This window comes from Odontesthes bonariensis, chromosome 3 (assembly GCF_027942865.1).
Source record: "Odontesthes bonariensis isolate fOdoBon6 chromosome 3, fOdoBon6.hap1, whole genome shotgun sequence".
In the NCBI taxonomy this organism is placed as follows: domain Eukaryota; kingdom Metazoa; phylum Chordata; class Actinopteri; order Atheriniformes; family Atherinopsidae; genus Odontesthes; species Odontesthes bonariensis.
This window is the reverse complement of record NC_134508.1, coordinates 21,223,246-21,245,182: the sequence shown is the minus strand read 5'-3', so window position 1 is coordinate 21,245,182 and position 21,937 is coordinate 21,223,246. Positions and strand designations below refer to the sequence as shown.

The 21,937-nt window shown below is 40.8% G+C and overlaps 2 protein-coding genes across 3 annotated transcripts; both read left to right on the top strand.

The window, feature by feature from the left end:
* The first annotated feature begins 155 nt into the window (after positions 1–155).
* LOC142377133 (actin nucleation-promoting factor WAS) lies at positions 156–5,131 on the top strand. Its single transcript, XM_075460943.1, has 9 exons — positions 156–332; positions 2,472–2,621; positions 2,886–2,972; positions 3,059–3,131; positions 3,261–3,336; positions 3,418–3,502; positions 3,628–3,781; positions 3,867–4,090; positions 4,174–5,131. The coding sequence occupies exons 1-9, from the start codon at positions 234–236 to the stop codon at positions 4,303–4,305; spliced, it is 1,080 nt and encodes a 359-aa protein (XP_075317058.1). The 5' UTR covers positions 156–233; the 3' UTR covers positions 4,306–5,131.
* A 2,161-nt stretch (positions 5,132–7,292) lies between these two features.
* On the top strand, positions 7,293–21,933 carry pfkfb4b (6-phosphofructo-2-kinase/fructose-2,6-biphosphatase 4b). 2 transcript variants are annotated; one of them, XM_075460941.1, is made up of 14 exons: positions 7,293–7,383; positions 16,876–16,992; positions 17,088–17,184; positions 17,398–17,464; positions 17,559–17,633; positions 17,727–17,783; positions 17,990–18,111; positions 18,196–18,403; positions 18,510–18,656; positions 18,751–18,855; positions 18,936–19,065; positions 19,225–19,287; positions 19,515–19,579; positions 20,890–21,933. In XM_075460941.1, exons 1-14 carry the CDS (start codon positions 7,341–7,343, stop codon positions 20,947–20,949), a joined length of 1,356 nt encoding a protein of 451 aa, XP_075317056.1. In that variant the 5' UTR covers positions 7,293–7,340; the 3' UTR covers positions 20,950–21,933. The 2 variants fall into 2 exon arrangements, with proteins under 2 accessions (XP_075317056.1, XP_075317055.1); XM_075460940.1 differs by lacking the exon at positions 7,293–7,383 and adding an exon at positions 15,498–15,703.
* The last annotated feature ends 4 nt before the right edge of the window (positions 21,934–21,937 follow it).

Below are 21,937 nucleotides of genomic sequence, written 5' to 3'. Positions count from 1 at the left end.
TACAATGTTAAAATGGACAGGATGTCTTTTTGCTACCCAATGCTTTTGTGTACTGGACACCACAGCTCATTTGGTTACTGGTGGCTACACTGTGTGCGTAGTGACCATGAATTTGCATGGCTGGGCATTACACTGGAAACATTTCTACTGAAGCCAGTAATAAGGATCTGAGAGGGTTTGTGTAACACGTTTGGAAAGGAGTTGGGACAATTGGAGTGAGCTGAAGCCAAGGCATGGCGTATAATTTTATCATTGGTGCCCAGGTCATGAGTGATCTCCTGACAATTCGTGAGAAAGGTGTCCTTGTGAGTATACTGGAACCTCACTGTAAGGTCAGTTCTGTTCATCACTGTCTGTAAAGCACAACTTGGCTGATTAATCTTTGATTTTCCATATGTACAGTATGTAAAAAATATCTAGAACAGAACAACAGGTCATTTAAAGTGGCTGCCTGTTGCTGACATTAAAAAAAAAAAATTTGAGTTACAAAATGAATAATCTTTTTGGTTTTCATGTTATCAGCCGCAGCTATCAGAGGAGGCCTTGAGGATGAACAGGCTTTCTGTGAGGGCTGTGATAGATTTGTAGTTAGCTGGCTGGCAGATGTTTGTTTGGCCTGACACAACCAGGATACCAGCACAGGTGCTGTAAAAACATGCAATTAATGTGACAACTTCTGAAAGGTTCAAATTGAGACATTTATAAATTAAATGAAAATCAAGAAATAGAGAAAGTTGTATTAATGCAGTAAACACAAAACTGGCGGCGAACACACACATGAACCCAGTTGATGGAAAAGAAGCATTGGGAATTATTCACTTAAAAGTATCCATAAATTATCATTTGCAAATTACAAGTTAAAGTCAAGTAAAATAGGGAAATAGAACAACATGTGTTGTGCAACTATTTTCAACAGATAATAATTGGTATCCAACCAAATCTACATAGCGTCACAAATATTCATGAAGTCAGTTTAATGAAGGAGAACGAACCAAAACCTGAATATTATGATTCCTAAATTCTCAGAACAGAATTACTTATCCTGCATGTGCTCCTTTTAAGGTAGTAAGGTGGAAGAGTTGTTCAAAGGCTTCACCTAAGTAAAATCACCAATGTGACACTGCAAAAATACTCCATTACAAGTAAAAGTGCAGCACTAAAAGTCTAACTTGAAGTAAAGTTACCAGTACTTGAAGGGCAACTAAATAAAAGGACTCATTGCGGATATATGGTCCACAATGAATTTGCACTAATACATACTATATATATATATATATATATAAAATATATGTATATATGTATATATATTATATCATTACAAATGTAGGATTTGAAATCAGTATTTCATTAGTGGAAATAATCTGAGATGGAGCTCAGGCTTTATTAGGCTGTAATTAATGATTAATGTCTTGTCTTGATTAATCCTTTACTTAATCTGGCCTTAATTATGCATAATTTTGGTATTTTTGCAGGAAAAATTAACTAGACAATATTTAAGATTGCGTTTGTTCAATTTTAAACACCATTCAAATGGGTCAGTTGTACTTCTGTAGAACATTTGATCTAAGACAAAGCAACAAAAGACATTTAGTCAGATTTCTGTACATTTTGTATGTTGATGTCCTTATTTCAAAAGTCACTTATAACAGAAGCTGTCAGAAGCAAGGAAGCAAAACGTGCAATATTTTCCTCTAAAATGGAGTCAAGCTTGAAGCATAAAGATTGAAAATATCCACATGTTGTTACAGTACTGGAGGGCAGTGTGTTGAGGACAAAAAGCACTCAGTTATAGTATATTTAACCACAACTAGGGTTGGCTAGAAATTGCATTTCGATTTACAGAAAATAATTGACTATCAGATAACAAAATGAATCATTGATAAAAGAGATCTTTGTATACCAAGGTTGACCTGCACGTTACAGTTCTGAATGATGAAAGGTTTGATCTTCTGAAGCTCACACAAAGGGTGTGAAAAAAAAAAGTGGATCATCAATTAAAGTGCAACATCATCAACCTCTAAATTGAGGCCACTGGCTCTCTGAGGAGCAGCCTGTCCGCCACGTGGTGCTCTGAAACCGAACCATAAATGCCTCAGAGGTTATTCTCAGGCACAAGACATGATTTTACAGATAAAATACAGATTAAAAAAAATATATATATATAGCAAGCTGATAATATCTAGGACAATACAGAAGCAGTCTGTGTGTATAAGGGAATTTATGTCCAGGTTTAACCAGAGCAGAAAAAAACTGATTATATGCTCAAAATGAAGCACAAAAAAATGTTCTTAAACTTTTCTGCTACACTAGACAACATGATGCTGTCTTGAATTCAGCATTTTCCTTTCTAGAAAAAGAAAACGAGCATCACTAGAAAAGCTCCTGAGTAGTCTATATAAAACATACCATGAGAAGAATGATTTTAATCTCCATTCAGCTGTATAATTTGTATGATTGCTGATGTATTCTAGATAATCAAAACTACAGTAGCACAGCTACTACAGGCCAAAGATACCCAGCGTGGGAGACCAAGCTGGCGTTATTTAGACTGCGGTGTGATTTGCCTCACCGAGGACGATTCCACCACAAGGTCCTACTTCCTGCGTCTCTACTGCGTCAAGGTAAGAGGAACAATGGAGCTGCTTGCTCCACCCACTGACATGAGCATGCTACTTCCCTCCCTGAAGTGAGGGGCCTTTCTGTCGTCTTCATTTTGTGCGTACAAGCACAGATGCATGTAGGGGAGAGCTGGTGGTGTTTCCCCCTATTTACAGTTTCCTTTTCTAACAAAAAGAAGTCTTATTGTTGTTCCCGTGTGTCCCCACATATAAGTGACTGTTTATAACCACTTTCCCCTTTGCTTTTTATCTTTCCTTTAAACACAGCGTGCCAAGTTGCTGTGGGAGCAGGAAATACACATTCCATTCAAGTACACTGCAGCTCGCCCGTACTTCCATACTTTACTTGCAGATGTAAGTCCCAGAGTTGGAGTATCTGTGTGTGAGTTATGCTCATTAGATGCGGGTTGGTTTGAGGTGGATTTGCTGCGTTTCCTCAGGTCCAGGTCGGCCTAAACTTTGAAAACGAGACTGAGGCGGAGGAATTTCTTCTTGCAGTGGAGGCTGTCCAAAGTTAGACCAATAACAAATCATATTAACACAGATATCATATGTGTTTCCTTTCTTGACATGACAATAAAACAAAGGGTAAACCCGCTGTCTTTTGTCATTAGTTTCTATTTGCACGTCTTCCATTTGCAGAGAAGATGAACATCACGATTGACGTGACAAAACCGGAGACAGCAAGCAGCTCATCCAGTGGCCCGCCTGATTTAGGGTAGAAAAACAGTCCCACTTTGTAGCTTTGAATGAGCAAAGCATTAAAGAGAAATTTTACACAAGTTTATGCTCCCCACAGAAAAGAGTCTTTGGACATTTCAAATGAGGAGAGCCACTTCCCAGTGGATGCACCGTCCACCACAACTCCTATGGCTACATGTTCTGTAAGTCGGATTATACAGGGAGATATAAAGCTTAACAGAGTGAAATCATCTCTATAATGCACTTGAAGTGTAATGATTCCTTCAAAATAACACATCAGTCTATTCCCTGTTGCATCGGCTCAAAGTTTAAAGATATGGACTCTGCTATGAGGAGGCTTTTGATGCAGGCAAGACTCAGCGAGGAAGACCTAAAGGACAAAGACGTTGCAGAGGCTGTTGACTGCATCATCAACCAGTTTGGAGGACTGACGGCTGTGCAGAGAGAGTTGAGAAAGAGAGGTATTCTTTTCTCAAAATGTTGTGCACTTTTTAATTCCTTATACTTTTCTATATCTTTTGAGAGACCTTTCTACATATTTGATAGACCCAGGCGCTAAGACACTGCCGAGATCTGCAGGGGCATCCTTCTCCCATGCTTTGCAGAAGGGACCTTTACCACCAGTCCCCTCCATCAAAAGCAGGACGACCTCTCAGGGGGCATTGCAGGGATCAGACACACCAAACAGAAGACACCTTGACCCTTGGCACTCTTCTCTTCCACCTGCTTCTGCAACAGAAAGAAAAAGAAAGAGTTTAAGTTTCAAATATGTAAGAAACTAGATCTCTGTGAACTATAAATCCATATTTTGTAAAGTTCGTGGACTGAAACTGAACTTTCTTTGTGGTGATAGGTGGGCAACCCAGAAGCAAAGGGTGACCTCATCTTGACTGCACTGAGGGAGGTATTCAAACAAAAGCAGATGCTCCAGCAAAACCCAAGCAAAGAAGCAAATCAACTGTACTCAGATACCGAGAATAAGTAGAGCTTCAAAAGCTCCGATGCCGGAAAACCTCCAAAGCTATGGAAGACAGATGTCTGCTGATGCTCTGGTTTTTTTGTCTCTGATTCTTACACTTTTATATGTGTGCGAAGGAGGTCAAAATATCTCTTTTTAAAATGACTGTACTCCACTATATACAGCTCATATTTGGTGTAGTTACAGCAGAACAAAGATGAATAAGATCAAGGTGGCTTATAATGATGCACTTAGAATTTTGCTTAAGGCTCCAAGGTGGGAAAGTGCAAGTGCTCTCTTTGTCACTGCAAATGTGCCCACATTTCAGGCTCTAACGAGGAGCCTTAAGTATAAACTTATGTGTAGATTAAATCTATCAAGAAATGGAATCATAAGGTGTTTGTCTAATATAAAGGAAAGTGACACCCAATACAATTCTGACATCTGGAAATACTGAAAAAGCCAATTGTATGTGGGCCTATCCCCAATCCGATTTTTATGAAATGATTGTCTCTGTGTGTGTGTGTGTGTGTGTGTGTCTTTTAATGTCTTTTTAATGTACTGCATATTCTTATCTGGACCTTGAGTCTGTGAAATAAAGTTTATTATTACACAAGGCCATGGCTAACTGGTCACAAAGACCCTGTGGGAAAAGTTCTTAGCTGTACACCTATTGACCTATCACAGCTGAGTGTACTTCATTTGTACCCTATGACCTATAAGTCTTCATTAAGTGCAGCACTGAAATAAACAAAACATGGAGGCTTTACTCTCCCACACTGTCACAACACTAACTGGATCCAGACATTCTGTCTTTTTTTGCAAAAAACAGTAAAAAATTACAAACAGACCATTGCAACATGACCTTTTTTTCCTTCACAAGGACAATTATGCAGCAAAATGTACACGTATGCTTGCCCCTGATGTCAAAATGAAACGAGACACGATTAATCACAAAGCTCAAATATAGTTGTATACACTCTGTTAGTAGTTTAGTTATGCAAAAATGTTACATTTAAAAAGAAAAGGAAAGCAAAAATATGTGAAATTCCCTTAGCAATTTTGGAGAATGTGTCGGAAATGTTTTATCAATACTGTTCATAGTGTTTATACCTTCAATGCTTGACCACAATTAAAATAAATGGTACAATGGTGCCTTTGAGGGCTCTTTGGACCAGGTGTTGACAGATTTCTTAAAAGGCCAACTGTGCACATGTGGAATGCTGTTTCAGTCCACATGCACAGGCCCAGGGGTCATAAGAGTCAGGGGCCCCTCGGTTGTATACCAAATGAACAAAGTACCATACATAGCTCAGAAAGACACACAAAACAACCTTTTTTTTTTTTTGCATCTTTAGCTCCTCATACGGTTGTGGGATGTAACATCACAGAAACAGATCTCCATGTGAGGCATGCAAATGCACAGCCACACACGAGATAAGATAAGATGGGCTTTATTGATCCCTGTAGGGAATTTGATTAACTTTTTGTCACGTTGAAGGAGCCAAAGAGACGACATCAAAAGCTCACCGTAAAGCAAAACAGTGTCGTGTGAGGCTGGAAGCCGAAGTTGTAAACTGTGCCATCTCAGCCCCCCCCCCCAGCTCCAGGGCAGTTTCAGGCCCGAGAATGTGCATAACAAAAGGCCTCTAGCATCAAAAGAAGCACATAGTTTGAATATTCACAAACAAGTGGGGCTTTTAAAGAAAGATAAATGAAGTGAAGAGATTGAAAATATAAAAATAGAGACTAAAAGGTCACACAGTGTCACACGAAATGGCCCTGTAGACTTGAAAAACAACCTAAATGAGGTACCAACTATTAAGAGATACAAAATAACCGTAAAGAGGCGCTCACGGACTACAAAGAGAAGATGACCATAAGGAGGCACAAAATGTCCCAAAGACGATTGTTCGGATGATGTGAAAACCACAATAAAACACAAAGTTAAGCTAATCTAACACAAAAATGGCATGAGAGAAACATAGGATGGCTACAAAGAATTGTAAAACAACCAGTGTGACACAAAACAACATGAAAAGATACAAAATGACCACAAAGAAACACAACATGACCTAAATAGGACAGGCCACTGGGCAGGACATTGCTCCTGCACCAGTCCTATTCCAGCGAAGCTGAAGACTGGTGTACAGTGTTGCCCTTTATGGTGAGCAGCCTTTGTCACATTCTCTCTTTTCTTCCAGGTCAGTCTCTAAGACGTAGAAGACAGAGACAGCCTTTTCCTCATTTCATTTGATCAGTTTTCATTAACTCGCTCTGAAGCTGCCGCCTTAACAGATGGCTCCAAAGAAAATTCGCTCTTTTTTTATTAACAAAGATTGCTTTTTAAAAAATAACATAAAATAGATGTAACATCTCGCTGTAAAAGTTCCTAAAAACCCAAAACAAAGTCTGTTATGCACCTTCGTGTAAACACTGCCATTGTTGCATTTCCAGTCCAGTCAGTTGTCAGGGTAAACTCCCATAATCCTCCATCCTCCACCTCTTTCGGTGTTTGTCTTATTCTCACTTAACCTGAAAATCCCCACGATCTTTTTAGTCTTTTGTTTTCATTTTTTTTTGTTTAAATGTGAGCTGATTCACAGCATCTCACAGACAGACTTATGAGAGACGCTGAAAAATGATCACAAAGTCAAGGGACATCATGCAAAAAAAAAATACTGACTCAGCTGTTTGACACGAAATAATCTCACGTGTGAGTGGTTTGGGTTTGTTTCGTGTCTGTTTCAGGCTGGCACTGTGTGCTCTGAGGTGAAACCGGAGGGCCGTTTATCTAAGGATCCAAAGAGAGATGCAGATGGGATTGTTGGTAATTGGTCAGGCGAAGAGAGACTCTGTTAAGCTTCGGAAAATATGTTCAAAGGAGAAATTTGGGTGAAATGTGGGGAAATAAAACAGAATATAAACACTGAGGTGCACGCGCCCGTGAGAGCGACGCTGAGCGCGCGCCACTCAGCGCTCACCCACTTCATTCATTGCAGCCTGCGCTCCTGTACAGTCCGTGCTTCACGCTCCTCCACGTTGGGCTTTAAACCTGGACCATGAGGGGCTCCTGCCGCCCGAGAAACATGCGGGACAAGGCAGGTAGGGTGCGAAGCGGAGCTCTCCTCACACTTTTATTTTCCTCCGTCAGACTGATCTCGGTTTTTTTTAAGATTTGGACGCTCTTATGGGTCGACATTGTGTGCAGAGCTACAGAGCAGCTGGGCTAGCAGGCGGAGGAAGTAAACAAGTCAGTCACGTAGGCTTGCTTCAGAACTGACAGGAGAAGAGGCGGGACACACTGCGACCTGAGGCCGAAAAATGAGTTAGATTGTGTTATATCATGAAGTATATTGTGAAGATCTAGTTTGTTACACTGGAAAGGCTTTGTTAGTTCGCAGCGTCCTATCTGCTTAGCCTGATTGCAGCTAGAGTAGCCTGCAAGAAGATGAGTGTTCTGAGAGAGAAAGCCACAGGCTGTAAAGTGTTCTGAAAAGGCAGCTACGGATCATGTTGTCATAATGTTGAGGAAAACCCTCCCAAAAACATCAGACCAAAGATTCAGCTGATTGAGTGGTGACTCCAGATGTTTGTTTTTGTTTTTCTTGATCAGGCTACTCAAACTGAAAAAAATTTCAATATCAGACCGGATTGTGTGGCATGCCATCACTTAAAGGTTAAATGGCATGACCTTTCAAGGAGAATACCCCCTCGGGTGGTCCTGCAGGGCTTCACAAGTGTAGACATGGCCCACATGTAGATTATCACCTGCAACAACACAGCGGTTTTGTTTCTGGAAGTTGTATTCGAATGTCTTTTATCATCGGTTTTCATTGGGCTGCTTAAGTTTTATGTTAGGATTGAATGGTTTAGGATGGATGTTAAACAGCGGGAAGTGACACCATATTTCCCCACGAAATGAGTTCACAGTGGGACAGATGGACAGCAGATTTCACTGTCAATTTGGGGCCCAAAATCCAGGTCCAGCAGGTGCTCCATCATGTCAGAGGCACATGGATGGGACTCTTAAGCATTTAAGTCTCAACTTCTCACTCTGCTCACTTCAGAATTCTTCAAGATCCAGCCCACTGTTTCATTCCTTCAATGAATACACAGGAGATGGCATTACCTGCAGAGGGCATCGGAACCAGAGCTAACACTATGGCCCATATAATCCAGTGCCTTACTTATTATGAGAATAGTCTGTTACGTAATTTTGTGAGTCATGTATGCTGGAGGCCTATTTAACATTATATTGCTGTGCTGTCATGTTTGTGAGCTGCACAGACAGACAGACAGAGAGAGTGAGAGAAACTGGAGTGTGGTTTAAATGTCTGTAGCCTGAGCTGCTGTAGAAGATGTACGGGGGATGAACAGAGCTCAGGCTGTCCTGGTGAGTAGGAGAAGTGCTCCGTTGGCTGCCTGTCTGCCTGCACAGCCCAAGAGGAGGGGCTAACCTTAAAAACATAACAGAGTGCATTTTTATGTTGGTGGAGGCTGTTTATTTTCAGTCAGCCGCTGCTGAACATGTAAACCGCTGCTTTGTTTTATATGCTGTGATGACAGTCGACATATTGAGCTACTTCTGCTGCTTACTGCAATACAAACGTGATGCTATTTGAAGACTGGTGTCCATATCGCCCATATGTGTTGTAGCTGCAAGGAATATGCCTCAGCGAGTGCAGCAGACCCATTACAAATGACATTATGAGATTGGCTCCACCATAGCCATATATATTGTGCAGGCTATTCATTCCCATGCCTGGGAGGCTGCCTCAGAATGTGCCTGCTGCTGTGAGACCGCCCGCTTTCAATCCCCTTTGTTTTGCACTCCATAATGTTTATTTTTTACCTTTATGTCTCCTTCAGATTTCTACTCTTAAATCATCACCGCAAATCACCCCCCCCTAGTCCTTGTACAAAGAATTGCCATCTCTCTCACGGCTCCTCCTTCCCTCAGTGTGTCTGCTTTATCTGGGGGAAAGTTCACACGCTGATCCAGAATCACATTAACGGCTTCGGGCAAGGCTACGTTGTGCCTTTGCAGGCACTGTTCAACTGCACAATGCATTGAAAGGACTGATGTTTTGCATGCGGAAGTGTCGGAACACAGGTTTTTTTTGTATGGTTATTTTTGACGCGTTCAGCCTTGCAAATGAAGTGAGATTTTTGTGCCATGGAGACACGACTGTTGCTCATTAGGCTCAGAGACTTCCTCTCTGTAATCCTCTGAGGCATGTAAACCAGTATGAACTGATTCTGGGTAACACTGCACTACAAGCCCATAAATAGATTCCAAAAAGTTTGGTCAAATATTCATCTTTACCACTGACAAAGAAGATGTGCTTTTATTTGATATTCAACTAGACGTTCATGTGATTTTTATTTTATTTTTTTAAACAAAAACTGTGAAAGTGAACCTTTGTTGCGTTTATCTGCTGATTCTCTTTAGAATATTGTAGATTTAATGATTATAGAGTTGGGACATTTGACATATAGAAATTGATTGGGATTTATTATTATTATTATTTTTTTTTAAATGTTGAAAAATCCAATTTATTCCGCTCAATATCGTTATAATAAAGCCAACTGATTAAGAAAAAGGCCTGAAAACAGACTCACAATGCACTTTACGGCAAAAAGTATGCTGACCCCCATGTCCAGGCATTTGTATTCTCTGTTGTTTCAAGTTGGAAGCTGAGGCGGAGATATGGCTTCATTGTTGTTTTTCTGTCTGTCTGCATGGAACCTGGTGGATATGTAGAGCATGGGCAAGTGAGGAACCCATTAAAGCTAAGTGAGGATCTGGATTGGTGCCTTTAAAACTGTAAAGTAGTGCATTGACCTTGGTACAGGTTACGCTCACTGAGTACACTCACTGGCTCTTTACTGGTTTGGTCATAGCTCCATACACTCATATATTCTTCAACAGTGTGGTAATGCTGAATGACCTCCAATAGCCCTGATCTCAACACCTCCCCATGGTGAGCGAGGCTTTACCATGCAGGAAGGTTTTTAGATGCATTTTCGTCTTCATTTCTAACATTTTGTTCTTTGCATTTGCCTCCATATAAACATCGATAGTTCATAGGAAGAAGCCCAGGAACTAAATTGTGGACATTGTGAATATCGGTTAACCTATGTCTCTTTGTCCAGGAGGCCACCGGTATCTTTATCTTAAAACATTACAGATGAATGTAATGTTCAGTCGCTGGATCACTATTGTGTTGTTTTGAGGAGCTTCACCAATGTGGACTTTATTAGCAGCTGCTTCTTTTGTCGAGAGAGCGGTGGCTGATGGTGTTGTTGTATTCTGCGTTGTATTTTTGTGTTTAAGGAATGTCGGGTACTATAAAGCAGGCTTAATGGTTTAGTGAGGCTTGTTGTGCCTAAAGCAAGAGTTTTCACTGTCAGCAGCTGAGCAGCTCTCTATTAACCTGGCTGGAGAAGTGCACCGCTCTCTCTCTCTTTTTATGATGATTGATCATCATAATGAGCAGATTAAGACTATGCATAGTCTTAATGGGCAGATTTTCAATCACAGTTTCTGACGTGTAGCCATCAGAAGAAACGAACCGAAAAACATTTGAATGAGAGCAGCTTTATTGGGAATTTGGCTGTATTAACGTACGCTTACATTTGATTGTTTTTATAGAAAAAGCAAAATGATGGAACTTTGGAGCTTGTGTGAAGTGCCTCAGCTCATTTCAGTTAAGTTGAGTGATTCCATCCCCAATCACATTGTTTATCAGCTCAGCTTTGATTTCATACGATTGTGTTTTCTGATGTCATGTAAAGGTGCTTACTGTCATGGCACAGATTATCCTTCATTGGAGTTTTAGGTTTTATTGAACCAGCTACATCAAAGAAAGCCTGGTAATGTTCATCTAGCTTTATAGTTCATTCCTGTTATATAAAACAACACATAAGGATAAGAAATGAGAGACACAGCTGCTGTACCTAAGCGAACATTTAACACCATTGTCATCATCGCCCGTCTTGGCTTAAATAGATCTATTGGGCACATTCTGCGTGCACTTAGTTTCAAATAAAAGAAATGTATAGGACCAATAAATGTCTACCAGGGGTCGAGAACAAAAGTTGGTGGGGGGGGTGTTGAATGGAAGACCAAGTTTTAGTTCATCCAACAACCGCATTGACTAGCAGTAGAGAGCAGCACTTCTAAGAAAGACTGTGTTTTAAGAAAGAGAATTAAAACCGGTTGCCGCACAGAAACAAAAGGCGGTCTTTCCACAGCAGCCACAATGAAAACATTTCCTGGACTGTGAGTATGTCTCCATTCATCTTTTGTTCGATGGCCTTTTGAAATTCTGGGCAGCTGATGCAGATTAACTCAAAGCATCATTTAATCTATCACTATTTAGAAGGTCAGCAGTTATCAGTTGTTCTCCATTGTTTACTAGATGTGCTCTGGCCTAAAATCTACGTTAGATTATAGAGTCAGTTTCATTGTCCTTCAATTTCAGTGTAACAAAGACAACATGACACAGTAGAAACGGCAACACTTTGGTCGTAGTAGATCCAGACGAGACGGAGCTTCAAGCACCGAATTTACATCATTGGTTATAAACCTTTGAAGCACCACTCTAAACGTAAAGGTCAGATTCTATGGTGTAAATGCCTAATGCAGTTCATGCATTACACATTTTTTTTAACTTTAACTTGAATTTGGGCATTGTTTATAAACATAGGTGGATGATGAGATGTACTTAGAGTAACAGTCAAGAAGATAATGCATTATGGTGTCATATCAGCAAAACTGCTCTGACGAAGAAGACGGGGAAGATGTCATGAATTGGAGGTAACCAGCAGGAATTAATGCCACCGCTTGGCACTCAGCTTAATATGACACACCTCTGCTGCAGGGTTTTGCAGTGTCATGTAATTGTTTATTGTTATAGGTGAATTTAAGCCCAGACTTGTCTATCGTCCGTGCCATTTTCTTAAAACTTGCCCTGCTGGTTAAAGCATGGGAACAATGGGTGGTTAAAAGTGTGATTACTGCAGCCCGTCTTTCCCGGCCTCGTCACACAAACTCATTGTTTTAAGTACAAGTACTTGTCACTGACAGGATTTATAGCATTTTAATGTGAAGCTGTCCAGAAATGAAAGATGTTTAGAAAGCAGAGAAGATACAACCTGTAGCTACAATATCATCATCACATCCAAAGTAAAGATACTTTAAAGATCCTTTTTTTGTGTAGTGTTTATTTCAGTTTCTTTGTATGTTTTATCACCCTTTTTATGTTTGAAGTCATTATCATATTTACATGAATACATTTTTTTAATGTTGTTTTGGATTCTTTATAGTTAGTTGGACACGCGTCCAAGTTGCATACACTTTATTTAAAGCTGCAAAACAACGGTCCACAAACACATTTTACCATCTCAAAAGGCCCCTTTAACTCTAGGTGAGCTCAAGTGTATGTTTTCTTGTTAAGGTCAAGAAAACATGTGCATGTGTGTTTAGAGGATTATTGTGATTATCTGCTGACATGCTGATTAACCATGACAGTCGTGATCTCTGGCCTCTGTTATAGTGCTGGATTCATCACATCGCTGCCATCAGAGTGTTGGTCGTTATTTCTAATGGAGTAGTTCCATGATTATTTGACTTGTATCATCCTCTGTATGGAGGACTGAAACTGCTGATGATCCAAAATGAATGCAAAAATGTATAAATGGCTCAACAAATCAGCAACTAGGACGATAATTGCTACCAAGAAGAACAACGAAGCAGAAATGCACGCAGGATTGTAAAAACTAAGAGAATTTTAAAGAAAACATGGAAATAAATGTGCTTGGGAAAATAAATACGGGGGGGGGTGCAAAGTGGAGATGATAGAGAGGTAAATACATCTATAATTAATATCGTAAAAGACAAACGTAATTGGGAAAACGTATTGTGAAATTATGACAAAGAAACAATCATTTAGAAAGAAAAAATGGAGCAAGACAATATGATTGAAAATAATACAGAAATAAAACCGGGATAAAGAAAGAAATTACTTTTTTTTTCTTAAAAAAAAGGAGAATTGAATGGCAAAGTAAATAAATAGTAAATAAACACAAGGTTAGATGAATGCAGTGGAAAATTTAAACAAAAAATTGTCTTATTATTGCAAATATGTTTCTACTGTGTTCCAGTAGAATTGTTTTTATTATAGTAACCTATTTATTGCTCCATTTATATGTTTCTGTATTCATTTGGGATTGCAGCAGTTTCAGGTCTTCATACCAATGAGATCAATAGTCTCAACGTGCAGTAATAAGATGTAAGGGAGCAGTGGCATCTGGTGTCGCCAGTGTTTCACTACATCAGGGCTCCTCAGGAGACTCATATTTCAGCTGCATTCGCTGCCCATGTGTGCTGCAGCATGCTTCCATGAATCAGGATGTTTTCATTAAATTCACACAGTTCCGACGTGACTTGTCCGTCCACAGTCACATGTGATTGTATTACACATGCTAATGTCCTGGCAAAGTTATCTGAGCCTACAAAATTCACTTCGGTTGCTGAAATTTCAAATCAGCGGAAAAGGCATCAGACTTTTTAATAAAGTAACCAGCTGAGCTAAATGTCCTATCTGCTGGTTCATGTTTTCTTTTTCTTCTCATTAGTTTGTTAGGTTATTCTCAGAGTGTAAATTGAAATTACATTTATATTTGGCTGTTGGTGTACAGCGTATGTATTTAGCTACTATTTTGCAGCATATTTAGGGTTGCAGCTAAATCTTTTTATTCCCAATTATAGTTTTCTTGATTACATGTAGAATTTTGCAAAAATTGTACAAATGTATCATTAGGATTTCCTTAGGACATTTCCACTATCTTTAGAGTGTTTTTTTTTCTCTCTCATAAGTTGTCTTATCTCATGTACAACGGTTAACGGGCAAAAGCCGACTAATGTGTAAATCATTAACTGAATAAAATCCTCGATTAAAAAAAAAAATGTTTACACAACAACGGTCAAAGTGTTCTGTTGTGTAAGACTGTCAACTATATCAAAAGGTGCTGAACTGTTGCCATCAGTACATCGTGTGATTTCAACTCCGGGGGCCCGTGATAGGGTCGTGTAAAACCCAAAAACACTACTTTACATGACTATGCGCTTAGGTGAGCTTGCTGCAGGGAGGAGGCCCTCCATTCCTCCTTCCTCCTCTCTGATTGGCTGCGAGGCCTCTAACCTCTCCTGTGATTGGTTAATTTCTCTACCGCATTCGCTGTCCATGTGTGTCGCATGTGAACGACTGCACGCGTTTTCTTCCAACATCTGCTCCCCCTCGCTTTCTGCACGCTCATTTCACATCATCATTACGGCGCCATTTGAAATAGGGTTTTCTTTGGGAAAACAAAGACGTCTGAAAATTACTGACAAGAGGATCTCGAGACCTGCAAATGTAACATTTCCACCACATGCTTAGCGAACAAAAACTATGGAAAACGCTCCAAAATGAAAATGTGCGACAAAGTATTTGCTTTTATACTACCCAACACGTAAAAAACTTCTGTTAGTCTTGTTAGATTCGGTTCTTTAATTGGAAGCTCAAGAACGGACCGGAGTAATTCAAGTGAAAATGAAGTCTTTATTGATTGCGCTGGTGTCGGTATGACAGAACATTTTGTATTTATATGTCTCATTGTTTCAACACGTTGGATCCCTTATTGATCACATGTGATTGGATATGAGTAGGTTCTTCGTCATAAGCCAAATAATGTCTCTGAGTAACCCAAATAATGTGTGTGTGTGCTTTTCGCACCTGGATCTCAGGGTTCCCTGTTCTGTCTGGGCCAGTCTCAGTTAAGGTCATGTCTCGTGTCCTCCCTGGAAAAAGTACTGAGACTATTTCATTTATAATGTCTATGAACTAAGCCAATTTTTACAGTCTTCTAAACAACACCTTTCCACACTTACAGTGCGGTTGTAGTTGAAACTCAGGAGCTAATTAGCATATTATTCTGCATGGCACAAGAAAGTTGGACGTAAGTAAACAACTGGAATAACACCACAACACGAGAGCAGTAAATATCTTAGAATTATAGCTGGTTTGTAGGTGAAATACGAAGTAATAACTGAAGTAAAGATCCAGCTTGAACTGGACATAATTGCTCCCTCGCACTTTCTCTTGCGCTCCGTTTCCAGTTCTTACGGTAACGAGAAACTGCTGTTGCCTCAGCTGATACGAGGCATCCTCCCCCTATTCAGCCTCTTGAATCACACTGCAAGGACTTAAGCCCACCGTCTCAGTTTATTGTTTGGAGGTGAGCATAAATGACCCAGGATACAAGATGATAGACAACGAGGAGCTGGTGTTGGAGACTCAGCCGCGGGAGCTCACCCAGAACCCGCTCCGGAAGATCTGGATGCCTCACAAAAGCAGCCACATAGCTCACAGACGGGGTAAGAGATGCAGCAGACCGGCAAGTGCACGAAAGGATGAAAACGGGACGCGATGTCGATCACCTTCTCATGTAGCCTACATATATATTTTTCTCTCATCGCACTTGAGCGCAGTCCCGTGTTACTGCGCTGGATCGATCACTTATCAGACATGACGCTATTTCGTCGTCGACTCGCGGTTTGGCGATATATATTTTTTTTATTGTTGCCTCTTTGCTCTTCGCAGTGTTGCATCATCCTCAGCTCGTCTGGTCCAGCTTTTACGTTAACAGCACTTAAACGCAGGGAACTTTGCAGTCTCGCCGGAGGAAATGTTTGCGCTCACGTGGCCCCTTAAAACGAATTTACCCTGGAACCACCTCTAACATGTCTGTGTGCGAATCAGCTGCTCCTTTATCTCAGCCTGGCTGGCTGGCTCTTTGCGGGTCTGCTTGATTCTGCTAAGTTCAAGCGGCTTTCTTCTGACCTTTTTATTTCTGTTTTTGTTAACAGGGTGCAGCTAGTCCTGTCTTGTGTCGGGCACAAAACGTTTCAACCCCTCTTATCTTTTTGTCAGAAACACAACGCTACAGCATCGGTTCAAATCCTTTGTGCCGTGCGGTGACCTCTCTGGCGCAAACAATGCATCTCCTTTTGGCACTCTTAAAACTTACCCAACAAAAATGTAGTCATATACAAGGATAAAGGTCAGATTGATGTTACAACCCATCTGGACTGTTCTTATGTAACAGAAAATCCAGAAATAGGTTTTTATGATTGGTTGTTACCATTAAGATTGCCACATATTTAAAAGTCACCCTCTCTCAGAGATGCAGCTTGAGTTACCACAACACAAAGATTGCCACAAAAAAAAAAGCAGAGCCTCCCAACTTTACTGGGAGCCCTGCCCTCATTCCTGCCCTTAATTAATAAGCGTGTGCCTCAGGGTTTGCTGTTTTAAGAGGAGCAAACGTGGACCCCACCTTCTGCTTTAAAGGTCGCTGTTTGTTGTGGTTGTAGTTGTGTCTCCACTCTTCATCGTACAGCAAAAGTGTTTTCACCTCTTCAGACGAATGAAACTCCAGTCAGGAGTGATGTTGACAAGCCGTGCTGACCTACTTAAACATGTGAGAAGCTTTTTAAATTAAAATTTAGTGTTTCTCTGTTTCTTTTTCTCTCCCACCCCCACCCAGTATGTACAACAAACTGTCCAACTCTCATCGTGACTGTTGGACTTCCTGCCAGAGGGAAAACGTACATATCAAAGAAGCTTACGCGCTACTTGAATTGGATAGGCGTGCCAACCAAAGGTATGAGTGACACCCCGGCATCTACCCTCTGATAGTGACACATGTCACAGCCGTTACTGAGGTTTTAAGCGCCACTTTTCTTCCCTTTGTGACAGAGTTCAATGTTGGCGACTACCGGAGGGAGTGTCTGAAGATCTACAAGTCCTTTGAGTTTTTCCGTCCAGACAACGAAGAAGGCGTAAAAATCAGACAGTGAGTCCACACCAAAATTTTCTGGACGTCGGCCTGTACCGTGCAGGCAACAATGACAAAACCAGCCAGCCAGAGCAGTCCACCTCTGATAAGCACTCCTTAAAGAAAGGAGGAGATCATGTGTATAATCACCTGCCTTGGATAATCTCTCATCATAAACGTGAACTTCCCCTCACCGTTGTCAAATCTTCATATACTTGTGTCCTTTCACAGTCAGTGCGCCACGTCAGCACTCAATGATGTTCGGCAGTACCTGTGCGTTGAAGGAGGACATGTTGCGGTGGGTACTGTCCCAGAAGTCTGCGTGCAAAGTGATCATATGGGCATGTGTGTGCTCGGGTTGACTAATGAGGGCCTTTTGTGCGTGTTTTCAGGTGTTCGATGCCACAAACACGACCAGGGAAAGAAGAGGAACCATCATGAAGTTTGCCGAGCAAAATGGATTCAGAGTATGATGAAGGCAGAATTGTACACACTTTTATTTTTTTAGGCTTGGCTTGATGAACACCAGGTTTGTTTACAGTGTTTTCTTGTCCACTCAGGTGTTTTTTGTGGAGTCCGTGTGCGAGGACCCAGATGTCATCGCACAAAACATTGTGGTAGGATTGGTCTATTTTTCTTTTTTTTTATCCATTCTAGTGTTTTTATTTCCTTTTTTTTTATTGTAACAATAATACTAATAAAGAACAAGCTGAGGCAATCGCTCCATATCAAGATGCTCTTGTTTAGATTTAACCGTACAGCCAACACCCGCTTCCCCCCTTTTCCTGTGCTCACATCCTCTCCGTGTTTCCTCACTTTGAAGCAAGTCAAACTGGAAAACCCAGACTACGTACACTGCGACTCAGACGAAGCTATCGAAGACTTTATGAACAGAATAAAGTGCTACGAGTCGTCCTACCAGCCGCTGGATGAGGCTCTCGACAGGTGGGGACACATACAGAAAAAGATCTGGTCAGGGAAGCAGCTCGTGAAATGTAAAAAGGTGTTAAACTGAAAATCCGCCTGCAGGGATGTGTCCTACATAAAGATCATGGATGTGGGCCGTCGCTACATGGTGAACCGCGTGGTTGATCACATCCAAAGTCGAATCGTCTACTACCTGATGAACATCCACATCACCCCGCGCTCCATCTACCTGTGTCGCCACGGTGAGAGCGACCTCAACATAAAGGGACGCATCGGAGGAGACTCTGGCTTGTCTGCCAGAGGAAAAGAGGTGCGTATCTGCATCATGAGTGAAGTCTTAAAAGATGTCTTAAACGATGTCACAAGTCTTATTTCAAGCATGTTTCTGAAATGGTGCCTTACCCCCTGCCACACAGTTTGCCCAAAGTCTGAGGAATTTCATCGAAGAACAGAAGATCAAAGAACTGAAAGTTTGGACCAGCCAGATGAAGAGAACCATCCAGACAGCGGAGTGCCTCGGAGTGCCGTACGAGCAGTGGAAAGCTCTCAATGAAATCGACGCTGTATGTCAACTTCTGCTTTCACCCGTTTTATACAAAGTCATCGTAAAAGTACACGTGCGAAAGCTAAACGCATCATCTCCCAATATTTATCAAGGGCGTGTGTGAAGAAATGATGTACGAGGAGATCCAAGAGCATTTCCCACAGGAGTTTGCAATGAGAGACCAAGACAAATACCGCTACCGCTATCCGAAAGGAGAGGTGATGAAATGTTTCAAAGGGTCCCGATTGTTTCCAGGCGAGGCTTTTAAGTGTTTGACGGCTATGGGTTTCTCTTTCAGTCATACGAAGACCTGGTGCAGCGACTGGAGCCAGTGATCATGGAGCTGGAGAGACAAGAGAACGTTCTGGTCATTTGCCATCAGGCCGTCATGCGATGTCTTCTTGCGTATTTCCTGGACAAGACTGCACGTAAGAAAGAAATTTAACTTGGGCCTTTCTTTTTTTATTTTATTTCATAATTTACGAGATAGTAGTTTTGTGGCTTTCTTCAGCTAAACTGCAGGGTGCTGAAGAGTCCCCGCGTGGAAAACTCCTCTAAAACTTCACACTTTGTCTCTGTCCTCACAGATGAGTTGCCTTATCTCAAGTGCCCTTTGCACACCGTGTTGAAGTTGACCCCTGTGGCTTATGGTGAGTTTCGTTTTTGCTTTACGAGCTTATAAATGTGCCATCGTCATTTTTCTGTATGGAAAAAAAAAAAGAACAACTTGTTCATAGAACTGTACAGTCAGCAGCAAAACTGCAAGCGTTAGACAAATGTGCCAACGTAATGTCTGAAGTCGTCTCCTTGTGGTCTGATTATTAATGATAATAATCATTAATAATAATAATAATTACTTTTGTTCGCTCTTCCTCAGGATGTAAAGTGGAGTCTGTGTATTTACGAGTGGATGCCGTGAACACGCATAGAGACAGACCAGAGGTAGGTATCACAGAGAAGCCTCTAACCTCACTGTGTTTTCGAGCTCACATCATCTGTGACCCACATCTCAATCAGGGGAATCCCGAACAGAAAACCCTGTGTTGAAAGAGACACCGACTTTGACTCATGTCCTCTTTAGAGGCTCATCATGTCCTCTAACGTCCGGTCCGTGTCTCCATCATGAAGCGGCTTAGCCGATGGTGCCGATTGTTCTTTTTCTTATCAGTGAGAATAGAAACAAATTCTCTGCTGTACATTATAGCAACTCAAACAACTTTGAATCATCAACGCTATCAGTTTCAGGATGAATCACTCGTGTGTGTGCATAACTGATAATGTCACATCTCAAAGGGTTTTGTTTGGGACAAATAGCTTTGAACTGTAAGATGAACCATAGAATTCACTGTTTGAGTCTAACTGCCAAAAGTAGGAGTGTGTGAACTTATAGTTTAACACTATAGTGAATAAATAGGAAAACAATCATTTAAAGTGGGATGTGAACGCTTGTTTCTCATTGTGAATGTATTTTAGAAGAAGCCATATTTGTAGCCATTATGAGGCTATTTCTTTTTCTTTTTTATACCCGTGTAATACTGACACGCTCTTAAAGATTTACTTGGTGTCACTGCACCTGTGAAGATGCACAATTTCACTTTTATGTCCAGTAATTAACATTTTCTAAGCAAAGCTTTGTGTCTATGCCGACATATTTCTATTTATTTTTTTACTTCTTAAACTTGGTTTGATAGTTACCTCCCCGTGCAATAATTCACTTCCTGCTGGATAAAACACGGGTTTAATCTTTTTCAGTCGCATGTAACTTGTTTCATGTTGAGTTTGACGCTTTGTAAACGGAAATAAATTCAGCTCTTTTTTCAAATTATTGTTTGTGGTCAAAACATATATTTTGATGTCAAATCGCACACAATGACTTCCACGGGTCCAGTTTTTTTCCTCTTCATGTGTTTTTTTTTTTTTTAACATGCCAGTCTGTGGGCTGAAGTGTCTCAGCAACAGTGGAAGCTATTTAGTATTAAAACGTTTACTTCTCAATAGCCTTTTCACACCGAGAAATCCGTTGTTTTAGTCTCTAGAAGTGTGCTTTAACTAAAACAAACAAAACCCACTGCAGCTGCACTGACTTAAAGCTATAACGTTCCACACATGACGTCTGCTACATTCATCGAATGCATGAAGACATTTTTCAAATAAATATATATATATATATCGTGGTATTATTTGATGATCAGAAAATGTAACATGTGCAGTACAGACCTTTAACTTTTGTCTTTGTCCCGCGGCTGTTGCAGAATGTGAACGTGAAGCGCAGCACAGAAGATGCTCTGCAGACGGTCCCGGCTCACCTCTAACTGGTGTACTTCCTGTTCCAGCCGAGACCTCATCTGACTCACAGTTCAGACCTCTGAACATCACGTGAACGGTGCTGTTCTGCCGCCTTCTACGGCAGAGACATCCTCCTGAACTTTTATTGTAAAGCTTTGTTTTTTTTTTTTTTTATTTTAACGTAGCTCGACTCTCAGTGGAGAAAACTAAAGACAAATGCCAGTATTAATGATGTGTAGATCCACTGTTACGGGTGCAATGATGATCCTAATGTTCAGCATCTACTTCCATGATTCTCCTTAGTGTACTTCGTGCTGATTACTGTATGCTGCCATATGCTTCCATTGTTTCTCGGAAGATGTTTTTAAATGTACGAGTCAACGTGAATCAAGGAAGGGGAAAAAAAAAAAAATGAAGACACTTTCATTACGAATGAATGTTCGTGTTGTTTAAACCATGTTTTCTATTCATGGTTGGTTTTATGGGTTTTTGGTTGTTTTTTAAAAAAAAAAAAAAAAAAGGCAGTGAACCAAGAACCAACAGTGACAGAGAAGTTTTAAACATTCCAGCTGTGAAGATTAAACTTAAACTAATTCAAACAAATACACTACAAAGGACTGAGATAAGCGACACATTTATGTAAGTGGTGTAATCCAAAATGTGATGAATGCGGCGTAACCAAAGGAAAACGCTTGGGATTCCGCATTTCTTTACCAATGCAAGAAAAGCTATGACCAATCTACCTTTGTTTTTTCCTCTTGAGGCATTTGTTTGGTCGATTACTTCATCTACCACAAAAAGCGAACACTTGTTGTTAGTGCGGGGGTATGAGGAGAGGTACTCTGCAAACTGTAAATACGTATCTCTGACTTGTGTGTGATACGGTCTGTGCTATCCTGTTTAGGGGGAAAACGAACTCTACATTGTATGCAACTAAAATTCTGAACGCCTCGTCCGTCTCCAGTTGTGGAAGTCTAAATAAATGTCCGACACATGCGGGGAAAGAGAAACGTG

Excerpts from the sequence above, each read along its gene's own strand:
- LOC142377133 (XM_075460943.1), top strand. The coding sequence starts at position 234 with ATGGCGTATAATTTTATCATTGGTGCCCAGGTCATGAGTGATCTCCTG. Across the intron at positions 2,973-3,058 it reads TCCATACTTTACTTGCAGAT|GTCCAGGTCGGCCTAAACTT; the intron begins GTAAGTCCCAGA and ends GCGTTTCCTCAG. Across the intron at positions 3,337-3,417 it reads AGTGGCCCGCCTGATTTAGG|AAAAGAGTCTTTGGACATTT; the intron begins GTAGAAAAACAG and ends TGCTCCCCACAG.
- pfkfb4b (XM_075460940.1), top strand. The coding sequence starts at position 15,592 with ATGATAGACAACGAGGAGCTGGTGTTGGAGACTCAGCCGCGGGAGCTC. Across the intron at positions 18,112-18,195 it reads CTGGATGAGGCTCTCGACAG|GGATGTGTCCTACATAAAGA; the intron begins GTGGGGACACAT and ends ATCCGCCTGCAG. Across the intron at positions 19,580-20,889 it reads CGCATAGAGACAGACCAGAG|AATGTGAACGTGAAGCGCAG; the intron begins GTAGGTATCACA and ends CGGCTGTTGCAG.